This window comes from Monodelphis domestica, chromosome 1, assembly GCF_027887165.1.
Source record: "Monodelphis domestica isolate mMonDom1 chromosome 1, mMonDom1.pri, whole genome shotgun sequence".
Lineage (NCBI taxonomy): Eukaryota > Metazoa > Chordata > Mammalia > Didelphimorphia > Didelphidae > Monodelphis > Monodelphis domestica.
Genome location: NC_077227.1, coordinates 517,157,345 through 517,168,539, shown reverse-complemented (window position 1 = coordinate 517,168,539; position 11,195 = coordinate 517,157,345). Strand labels below are relative to the sequence as shown.

The 11,195-nt window shown below is 42.6% G+C and overlaps 1 protein-coding gene across 1 annotated transcript in view; it reads right to left on the bottom strand.

Moving 5' to 3' along the window:
* Positions 1 to 1,066: 1,066 nt before the first annotated feature.
* Positions 1,067 to 11,195, bottom strand: part of SLC4A1AP (solute carrier family 4 member 1 adaptor protein) — a 34,036-nt gene continuing 23,907 nt past the window's right edge. Inside the window, exons 11-14 of the mRNA XM_001380497.5 lie at positions 9,735 to 9,824; positions 8,809 to 8,870; positions 1,753 to 1,822; positions 1,067 to 1,472 (exon numbers count right to left, since the gene is read on the bottom strand). Coding sequence (XP_001380534.3) covers positions 1,423 to 1,472; positions 1,753 to 1,822; positions 8,809 to 8,870; positions 9,735 to 9,824 — 272 coding nt within the window. The 3' untranslated portion in view covers positions 1,067 to 1,422. The remainder of the gene's footprint in view (positions 1,473 to 1,752; positions 1,823 to 8,808; positions 8,871 to 9,734; positions 9,825 to 11,195) is intronic.

Genomic DNA, 11,195 nt, shown 5'->3' with positions numbered 1-11,195 from the left:
AAGGCAGCACTGAAGTCAATACCCCTTGATCTCCCTCTGTGATTTGAGCCCCAAATATGAAGTTACCTTCTAATTAAAGGAGGATGACAACAGAACTTAATCTTGAAAACCCTTTAAAGCAGCATCTCATTCATTTCTCACAATAATCCAGTGGGCAGGTATTGTTATCTTCACTTTATAGAGAAAGGAATGATCTGCCCTTGGTCATGCACCTATAAAGGGTCAAAAAGTGGCTTTGACTCCAGGTTGTTTTGACTTCAAGCCCGGAACTCTATAATCACTATTCAATAACTAGAGAAGTGTTTTTTAATCTCATATTAAGTGATGTTGTTTTTTATTTTCAAAGAGGCCCAGTGACATCAAAGGTGATATTTTGACTTGCCTGTGAATTGGGTATAAGTTGCACAAAGTTGTCAGCCTTTTCCAGAATCATCCATATCCGGTAGCATGGCAAAACTCAGGAAGACTGGTGATGGCCCAGGATGCAACGGATAACCTCAGTGTTCCTGATGTCTGACCAAACTCCAGGCATTTCAAAGTGCCTGCTTCAGCTGCCTTCATGGCCATTGGAACAAATTATTTTCATCCACTCATTAAGCTGGGGAAAGTATGCACATGCTTGGGGTAGATGTTTCCATAGATCAGTCAGGTTTGAGACCTGTCAGTTATCCTCAACCTAGTTCAACTCATCTGCTGAAAAGGTTTTACCAGAGAGTGGTCACTGCATATACACTAGTTTCTTGAAGTCACAGGTGAGAGTTGGGTGACAAGTGGATGAGCAGCCCTGAAAAGGGCTCGGTAAGCCCTCACACCAGAGGTGCTAGTCTTCCCTGAACACTCCATACAGCTAGGTGGCCCAGTGGATAGAGCACTGGGTTTGGCAACAGAAGGCTCATCTTCATGAGTTCAAATCTGTTCTGAGACACTTACCAGCAATGTGATCTTGGGCAAGTCATTTAACCCTTTTGGCCTGTTTCCTCATCTGTAAAATGAGCTGCAGAAGGAAATGGCAAATCACTCCTTGCCAAAAAAAAAATTCCCAAAGGGGGTCATGAAGAGACATGAATCAACAAATTTTTTTTAATGATGTAGAAAATTCGTGAAAACATGTTTCTCCTGCTTTACTAAGCCTGGAAGTACACAGTTCTTATCTTATATACATACATAAGCTTTCACTTTGATACATGAACACCAAGAACATGAATCATTTCAGAAGGGAGACAAAAATAAAAGATCATCAGTTCAGAAAGTCAAAAATCTGGGTGAAGAGATCAAGACATCCAATTTTTTACAAAGAGTCTCCCAAACGTCTCATCCTTGGTGATCCAACTTGAAATGGTGACAAGCTGCACGGGGTAATGGTGCTTGCCACAATTCTTGAGTAGTACTGAATAAAAGAAAGGACTTGGCAGCTTGCAGAAATCAGTAGCCATATTTTTCATTAAGATGGGTCCTGCCGTCACCACTCTGGCCTGGTTCAAAAGAAAGGAACATCATTTACTTTTGCAAAATTAGGGAGCAAGAGAAGCTATTCAGCGGTCTGCCAAAAAAGGAGAAGACAGTGGAAAGAAAGTAAAGACAGGGAGGGAAACTATTACTTAATAGAAAGGATACTTTTCAAATACACATACAAGTCCTGGACATTTTTTGTCCTTACCCTGGTCTTCACTAACAGAAAATCTTCAGTGTCAGGGAGCTGAACTTCTAATTATTCACACATCAATAACCTGGTCTATAAAAGAATCAACCCACCTTCAGGTGGTACCCAAACACAATAGTCCGGATCATCTTCTGGATACTTTGAGGAAAGTATCTGTGGCAACTGCAAGAAAAAAAATGGGCTAATTAATCCCAAAATCCAAATATCATTGGGCTGAGTGCTTGATTAATAAAGATGAACAATTTCTAGGAGCTCTTTCTTTGCTTCTTTTTATTTTCTATAAATGGTCCCTACTTTCCCCACCTTTAGTGAGTAGTTGTTCTAGTCTAATTGTGATAAAGATCACTGGCTCCTCAAAATGAAAATATAATTGCATTATGGAGAAAAATAACTTTGAAAAATTTAAAACTCTGATCAATGGAATGATAAGCCAAAAGAATAAAGAATCCAAAAGAATGAAAATTACTTCCTTTATTTTTTTATTTTTAATTCACAGAAATTCATTCATTTGTTTATTTAATTTGGAATGTTTTTCCATGGTTACATGATTCATATTCTTTCCCTCCCCTTCTCTCTCCCCCCTCCTATAGCCAATAAGCAGTTCAACTGAGTTTTACATGTATCACTGATCAAGCCCTATTTCTATATTATTAATATTTGCAATAGAGTGATTAGAAAATGACTTCCTTTAAAAAGTGAAAATTAAAGAAAGAGGCATATATTTTTGGTCATGTCCAGTGTGGAATTTGTTTTGCCAGATTACACATGTAGGTACTGAGAAATTTATTTTTCCTTTAAAAAAAAGAATTTGCTCAGGGGGGAGGTAGTGGAAGTGGCAGAATTAAAAAAAAATAAAGGACAAGTAGTTGAAAAATAATTTTAAACAGTAATGTCAAAGACACCACATTTTGAGAAATTGCACCAAAAAACAAGCTCACCTAACACATGAATATTTGTTACTAATGATTATTTATTATGCTTTCATACTCTACTTACTATAATTACATTATTTGTTTAATTATTATTATGTATATTAATAGTGTCATTATGATTATAAGTTATAAACACCTATATATATCCAATTATTTTATATTGATTTGTATGTTTAAAAATTGTAATAAATTTTTAAAAGGGAGAGTTGCCTGGGGAACTGAAAGTTATTTGTCCAGGATCACAGACAGAGGCTAGATTTGAAACCAAGTCTTCCTGATTTCAAGATTTGGCTCTATCCATTAAGCCTCAGAGTCACTGTCTAGCTGTTAGTAGTAGTAGTAGTAGTGGTGGTGGTGGTAGTAGTAGTAGTAGTAGTAGTAGTAGTAGTAGTAGTAGTAGTAGTAGTAGTAGTAGTAGTAGTAGTAGTAGTAGTAGTAGTAGTAGTAGTGTGAATCTTTTTTTTTTAATTTTTTTTTTAAAAACCCTTACCTTCTGTCTTAGATTCAATACTATGTATTGGCTCCAAGGCAGAAGAGTGGTAAGGACTAGGCAATGGGGGTCAAGTGACTTGCCCAGGGTCACACAGCTAAGGAAGTGTCTGAGGCCACATTTGAACCTAGGACCTCCCGTCTCTAGGTCTGGTTCTCAATCCACTGAGCTACCCAGCTGCCCCCTAGTAGTGTGAATCTTAAAATTTCTCAGACTCTAACCTTAGAAGATTTGGTTAGGTTATTCCCCATTTAAACAATGCAGGTACTTGGTCAGGAACATATTGAGAACTTAACCTTACTCCGCCCATATTTAGGCATACATTAAGGGGAAGATAAAGTTGTAAAACTCCTTACTGAACAATGAAAAAGTACTTAAATCATACTTATAGTGAGGCCAAAAGCCCTTAAGCTAGGTCTATTTTTAGATCTAATACAAAAGGGTGCAAAGTACCTATGAAGGTCAAATTAATCACTAAAAGGTCAGGCAACTTGCAAGGGACAACCTTAGCAAAGAGGTGTGAAATACTCAGAAGTTTTAGTCTACCCAGAGGTGATAACAAGATGTGAATTAAGAAGGTGATAACAGGATGTGAATTAAGAATGGTCAGTAGCAGTAGTCTCTCAGAAGCCAAGAATGACGATTGTCTTTGTGCATTATCATCTATTAATGTACCCTCATGTGGCTTTGAAGTCCAAAGATTAAGGCACAGAGTTTGTGGCACATGGGGCATGGAACTCCAGTTGTTACGGGAGGTGCGGCTGTGGCCTGGTGTCGGCGTTCATGCGCAGCGGCAAAACGTCGACATCGTTCACCTTCAAAGGTGGTGGTGGCATGGTTAATGTGGGTGCGCCAGCTGCTTCTGACAGAGGCAGCAAGTTCTAGTTGCTTTGGTGTAATGCCAGCCCACTTCAAGTTGGACTTTAGCTGATCCTTGTATCTTTTCTTTGGTCATCCTTGTTTCCTGAGTCCAGCTGACAGTTCACCATAGAATACCTGTCGGTATTCGCTGTGGGTCCATGCGGATGACGTGTCCAGACCATCGTTGCTGGGTTTTGAGGACCATTGCTTTGATACTGGTAGAGTTGACTCTGTCAAGGACTTCCTGGTTGGTGATTCAGTCCTGCCATCGGATCCTCATGATTAATTGGAGAGAACGTTGATGGAATTGCTCCAGCTGTTTCATGTGCTTCCGGTACAGTGTCCATGTCTCACAACCGTACAGGAGCAAGCTGAGGACCACTGCGTTATACACTTTGAGCTTCGTTGCAGTGCTTACACCGCTGTGTTGGAGGACTTTAGAGCACAGCCGCCCGAGTGCCTGGCTGGCCTTTTGGATCCTGGCATTGATCTCATGGTCCAGGGACCCATTGTTGACGATGGTGCTGCCCAGGTACTTGAAAGTGTTGACATTAGAAAGCTGCGTGCCATCGATAGTTATGCACGGCTGGTTAGTTGGCCTCCCTGATGCAGGTTGAAATAGCACCTCTGTTTTGCTGAGGCTGATAGTCAGGCCAAAGAGTTTTGTTGCAGTAGAGAACCTGTCCACAATGATTTGAAGGTGATTTTCTTGATGGTCCATGAGAGCACAGTAATCTGCGAAGAAAGCTTCCAAGATGAGTCTCTCTGTTGTCTTTGTTTTTGCAGTCAGGCGGCGAAGGTCGAATAGTGAGCCATCCAGATGGTACTTGATGTAGACGCCCAGGTCTAGATCCATCACAGCATGTCTTAATACTTGGGTGAAGAATAGATTGAATACTACCAGAGCAAGGATGCAGCCTTGTTTCATGCAATTGGAGATGCTGAAGCAGTCGGAAGTCTCTCCACCAGATAGGACTTCCCCTGTCATGTCGACATGAAAGAGCTGGATCAGTTTGACGAATTTTGCTGGGCAACCGAGCTTGCTGAGGATCACCCACAATGTGTCCCTGTTCACTGAGTCGAACGCCTTCATCAGGTCTATGAAGACAATGTAGAAACTCAGGTTCTGCTCAAGGCATTTTTCCTGCATTTGCCTCACCGTGAAGACCATGTCGATGGTGCTGCGATCTGGTCGGAAGCTGCATTGTGATTCAGGCAGGTTCTGCTCTGAGACAGATGACAGGAGTCTGTTGAGTATAACACAGGCAAGGATCTTTCCAGCAGTGGAGAGTAGTGAGATGCCTCTGTAGTTGTCACAGGCTGCTCGTGTGCCTTTGTTCTTGTATAGGACTACAATAGAGGCATCTCTGAGTTCTGAGGGCATGTCTTCCTCTTCCCATATACTGGTCAGCACTATATGGAATGCCTGAAGTGCCTTTCCATTTAAGGCCTTGTACACCTCAGTTGGGATCCCATCTTTACTGGGTGCCTTGCCTGCACTTGTTTGTTTAATGGCTTTTTGGACTTCTTCTAATGAAGGAGGGATGTCAAGTTGCTTGATGATGCGGTTTTGGGGGACCTGGTCAAGGGCCCTTTGGTCGACTGAGGAGGGTTGGTTGAAGAACTGGCTGAAGTGTTCTTTCCACCTGGTGCTGATGCCTTTTTTGTCTTTTATGAGAATGTCACCATCAAAGGATAGCAAGGGGGCGGTGGCGGATTTTAATGGCCCACAGACAGTCTTGAGGGCACTGAAAAATTGTTTATAGTTTTTCATGTCAGCAAAGCTCTGGATTTCTTCTGCCTTTTTTTCCCACCATCGGTCTTGCATTTTCCTGATCTCACACTGCGCCATGGCTTGGAGAGACTTGAATCTGTCTTTTTTAAGAGCAGAGTTTGGGTTATTTTGCCACTCCATAAAGGCTTTGTTCTTTTTGTTCAATAGGTCATCGAACCAGTCTTGGTGGTTCCATTGCTTGGGGCCTAGGACTGCCTTTGATGTTTCCATCACAGCGTCTCTGAACTGGTTCCATTTCTCGGTTGGGTTTCCAGTGAGTGGTCCCTTGGCAGACAGTTTGTCATCCAGACAGGACTGGAATGTTTGCAGATAAAATGGATCTCTGAGACGATTCACGTTGCAAGATGCGCGAACTGTCTGGGCGCGTTTTGGATGGCAAGGCGTAATGCACATTTGAAGAGTCGCTCTAACCAATCGATGGTCTGTCCAGCATTCAGCTCCTCTCATGGCTCTGGTGATCTGTACATCCTGGATGTCTCACCGGCATACAATGAGGTAGTCAATGAGATGCCACTGTTTTGATCATGGATGCATCTAAGTTGTTTTGTATTTGTTCGCCATTCTGACGGGGTGTATGGGGTGTTCAGGGAGGGGTAGCACCCTTGGTACGGAGGGTTTGTCGTGCCCGCCTAGGGCAGCTCTCCAGCCTCTGACCCCCACCTGACACCCACCTCTCACTTGTGGCTCCCAGTAGCTGCTAGCATGTGGCAGCGGCCACACCCCGGGCAACGGCTTCAACAGGCCAGCCAAACCTTGTGAGGGTAGCCTTTGGGTCATAGACCCCTGGTGAACAAAGGCTTTGCTCACCCAGCATGTTAAGACTGCCTCAACAGAACAGGCAGAAGAAACCAACAAGAAGGTTCAATGACTGAGATGGCTATGCAGCAAAGCACTGTGGAGTGCTTGGGGCGTGTTGGAGCACAAAGGACAACATGGCCACCCAATGCAATTTTTCATGCCAATGGACCCAGGCTTCCAAAGCCGAGAGAGTGGGACTGTCTCTGTGCATCGACTTTTCCACTTAAATCTCTTTCACGCACAAGTATCTTTGGGCACACTCATCTATTCCAACCCTGCCTACCCTTTTCAAGACCTGCAGTGATGGGGGAGTGGCAATGCAACAGGTGGAGGTGACCACTGGCACTTGTAGTCACGATCCTGCGCATAGGCGGCCCACAGACCAGTGGTCATTCGGCCCTGTACCCGGGCAGCAGAGACGTTCGGCAGCATCCTGGGCGACTGAGCAGCCCTCTCTAGGACAGCACCGCTCACCCTAATCAAGGGAGTGGACTAGAAAAGGTGTCCCAAACATTGCCTGCCCTACAAACACCCAGTCAGCACACCTCGGCTGGCGGGTCATCCCTTTAAGCAGTCGAAACCAAAGAAAACAAAAACACAAAGAAACTCCTACTAGGAGCATGGAACATCAGGATATTACTTGACAGAGAGAATACCCCAAGACCTGAGAGAAGAACAGCTTTAATCGGTAAAGAACTGGCGCGATATAACATCGACATCGCAGCCTTAAGCGAAACATGCTTACCAGAAGAGGGATCACTCAGCGAACCCACCACTGGATATACCTTCTTCTGGAAAGGTAGAGCCACAAGTGAAGACAGAATCCACGGTGTTGGCCTGGCCATCAAAACCAACTTGCTTAAACAGCTGCCAGACTTGCCGGTGGGCATCAGCAAGAAGCTCATGAAGATCCGTTTGCCTCTCAGCAAAGACCGGTATGCCACAATCATCAGCGCATATGCCCCAACACTGACCAGCACAGAGGAGACCATTGAGCAGTTCTATTCTGACCTGAGTGCCGTCCTGCACTCAGTGCCCACCAATGACAAACTGATACTACTGGGAGACTTTAACACCCGCGTTGGCCAGGACCATGAAAGACGGAAAGGAGTGCTCGGCAAACACGGTGTGGGCAAAATGAACAACAATGGCCTACTGCTACTTAGCAAATGCTCAGAGTTCGAACTCACCATCACGAACACTGTGTTCAGAATGGCGAACAAATAAGAATGGTCAGTCCTTTGGAAAACGTCTACTGTGATTGGTAGATGTGAAAATTTAGGGGAGGTGACATAGGAGAAAATTCTCTTTAAAAGGAAGGCCTCTGGACTTAGTTCAGCTTAGGAAGCTGAATTGGAGTCTCTCAGCTGAACTTAGTTGAGCTCAGGAGCTGAACTGGAGGGTCTCTCTGAACACTAGAGTTTGTGGTGAGTGATTAAAGATTGACTTAGTTTTCTCTCTTAAAGAGAAAGGCCTAGACCAATGGCCTAGGCCTTAGCCTTCCTATTATTTCCTCTTACTCTGTCTCTCTCCCTTTCCTTAATTCCTTCATTTATATTAATTAAAATCTCCATAAAACCCAGCTGACTTGGATATTTCATATTTGGGAATTTTTCCCATGGTGACCACTTATTTTTGATATAAAATCAAGATGCTAAAAATTATCTTTACAGTTTGGGAAATTCAAAGTCTTGAAACCCATATTTTCACAGTCACAGTTTATGGCAACCACTCTTTTAACTGTAACAGTTTATGGCAACCACTCTTTTGTCTGTAACAGTAGTATCAAAAACTTTTTTAAATATGACTAAAAAAATTTTTGAATATCAAATTCCCTGCCACCAAGGTAGTTTGCAGTAAGTCTTTGGAATTTCTGGTTAAAGGATATAGTCGTATCTCCTTTAAGGAAATGGGGAGCCACTGAAAGATTTTAAAGTGTTCTCCTGACATGATCGCAAACTGTATATAGATGATGATTCTAGTGGCTGTGTGATAAACAAGTTAGACAGGTCATCACCAAGAGGGAGGGTACAGGGAGGATATATATAGAGAGAGATAGAAACAGACAGAAAGAAAGAGAGAGGGAGGAAGGAAGAGAGGGAGAGAAAGAGAAGTACAGAAAGAGTAAGAGCAGCAGAAAGGTACTGCTAGAATCCTAATGAGAGATGAGCATGAGAGCTGTTAAAAGACTAAAGCAGCCACAACTAAGGGAATAGAAAGCCCAGACAAGACACCAACACACAACCAGCCACGGCAGCAATAAAGGACTTACTCTGCTTGGACCAGCAGCTTTCTTCGGTACTTCCTTTCTCTGCTTACAGCTGTCCTTTGACTCTGGTGAAAAAGCAAAGCTCCATCACTCCACTAAGTAAGAATTAAACACACTAATTCTTACTCCATCAGTCACAGTCTTTTGGTCCAATTTACTTTAAGATATATATACTTTCAAAACTGTGTAGTTAACTCTAGTCAGTTAAAGACAGAAGGGAAGTAAAAATCTTGAGTTGAGTGAAACTTAACTCATCTAGGGAAGGTTTTCTGTGTCATTTTTACAAGTTCATTCATCCAGGAAAAATAAAATATAGAAAGTAATCTCCTTCTAAATCAAGGGCACTCAGTGATTCTATGAAATAATAGAATTCTGGAGTCTGGATTTGCAATTCCATAATGTAACACTTAAGAGGCAAAATTAATTGGAAATTATCAATCCTTTTTGTTTCATCACAGTAACAAATCACACTACTGTAACATCTTGAGTTTTACAAAATGCTTTTCTCCCTATAGCACTCTGGGTTGTCATATAGTTGAAGGATTACTATACTTTTCTTCATAATGAGGAGGAAACTCCAGATCATAAGTGGTACAATTAGAACTGGAGAGGAGCAGATCCAGAGGAACATTCTTTTTCTCCTGACCCAATTCTGGGGCCTGCCTTTCTAGCTAGTCTTTCTTGTGAATTCTGAACCCACTTGTGCCACTCTGATTCACATGAAGACTTCAGACACTTCAAGAGCCAGAGAAAAGATGCTAGTTGGGAGGAGGACAGAAAGGCAGGAAAAGAGAATAACCAAAACCCTTCAGCAGCCCCTTTAAGTCAGCTCTAGCCTCTGATGGACACCACCACCACCACCCTGTCACTTTGTCTGCTGCCTTGTGGCTACTGCTCAGTGTCAAGATTGAGGCTATTATTCTGCTCACCTGAGGACCCCCCTTGTACTGGGGCCACTCCATCCTCTGGACACCCTTTATTCAACTCTTTCTGGCTGGGCTGAGTCAGAGGTCCTATTTCTGCAAAAAGGAACATCAAAGAACACAGGTCAGCACCAGCAGCTTTAACCAACAATTATATGGAATTTGCCTAATGCCTCTATTTAATAAACAGGCCAATTTGGTTTTTCTTTTCAGTCATCTTTTATTTTTATTCTAGGGATAGAAAAGCAATACATTTTTGCTAACCAAGGGGACTATTACATATTAATGTAATTTAAGATAAAATCTGTACAGAACCTCTATATTCCAGGAAGGGGATATCAGAAAACCTCAGAAGCCCCCTAGTCCAGTCTGCATCTGAACAACAATCTCCTCAACAACAAGCCCAATAAGCAGTCAAGCAGCCTTTGCTTGAGTCCTAGAGTTAAAGGAAACCCACCACCTCTTGAGACCACGCAATCCACATCTGGTCTTTCTGCTGACATCAAGCCTAAATTTGCCCTTTTGGAATTTCTATCCAGTGCTCTTAGTCCTGATCTCTGGGACAATGAGGGGAATGAATTTAATCTCTGTTCTATATCACAACCTCTATATAGCCAAGGACAGTCATTGTGTCTGCCCTAAATCTGATCTTTTCTTCTTTTAGGGATGAGACTTGTGTCTGTAACTAGGGGAAGGAGAGAAATAACTAGCAGGACCAAGACTACAAATTATTAAAAGACTGAGCATTCTGTGGCCTGGAGGGAAATATGTCTCTCTCAATGGGTAAATTCTCTTGATTTGCCCCTAGAAAAGAAATAACTGCTACCACCCAGGCTACATCTTAACAAAGGCCTCATCCTATTCACTGGTCCTAACAGAAACCAAGTAGAAGGAATGGGATGATTGCCTCAGGGGACTGCACATGGCATTCCTGGTATTGCTCTCCCCTCTTGCCTATGACTGGTCACAGAGTCAATTTTGTACACCCAAAACTTAGAGGGCAAGGAGATAGAGTGCTCCTCCTGATATTAGGGTAGATCAGCAAACAGATCCTTCCCAGCCCAACTGAAACAAACAAAAAGACCAGCTCTACAAGTTCCTAAGTATTTATGAGTGAACAAGACACTAGAAGAAACTATTTTACTCTGAGGGCAAATTATAAACAGAATTAAAAGAAAGAAAAAGCAATTTGAGGGGTTTTCCAACTAGGAAGCAGTTACCCAACTAGAGGGTTAGGATTTATCCTTGATTCTCCAAGTGTGATTCAAGTAACCCCAGGAGTCAACAAAGAGCAGATGGAGTGTCTATAAGGCCAAAATTATTTCTTATAATAATACAAAGACACCTGACTTTATAATATGATAAATATCATGCAATAGGTGGCACAGTGGATAGAATGCCAGGCCTGGAGCCAAGAAGACTCATATTCTGATTTCAGAAAAAGCTGGAAAGATCTGCATGAAATGA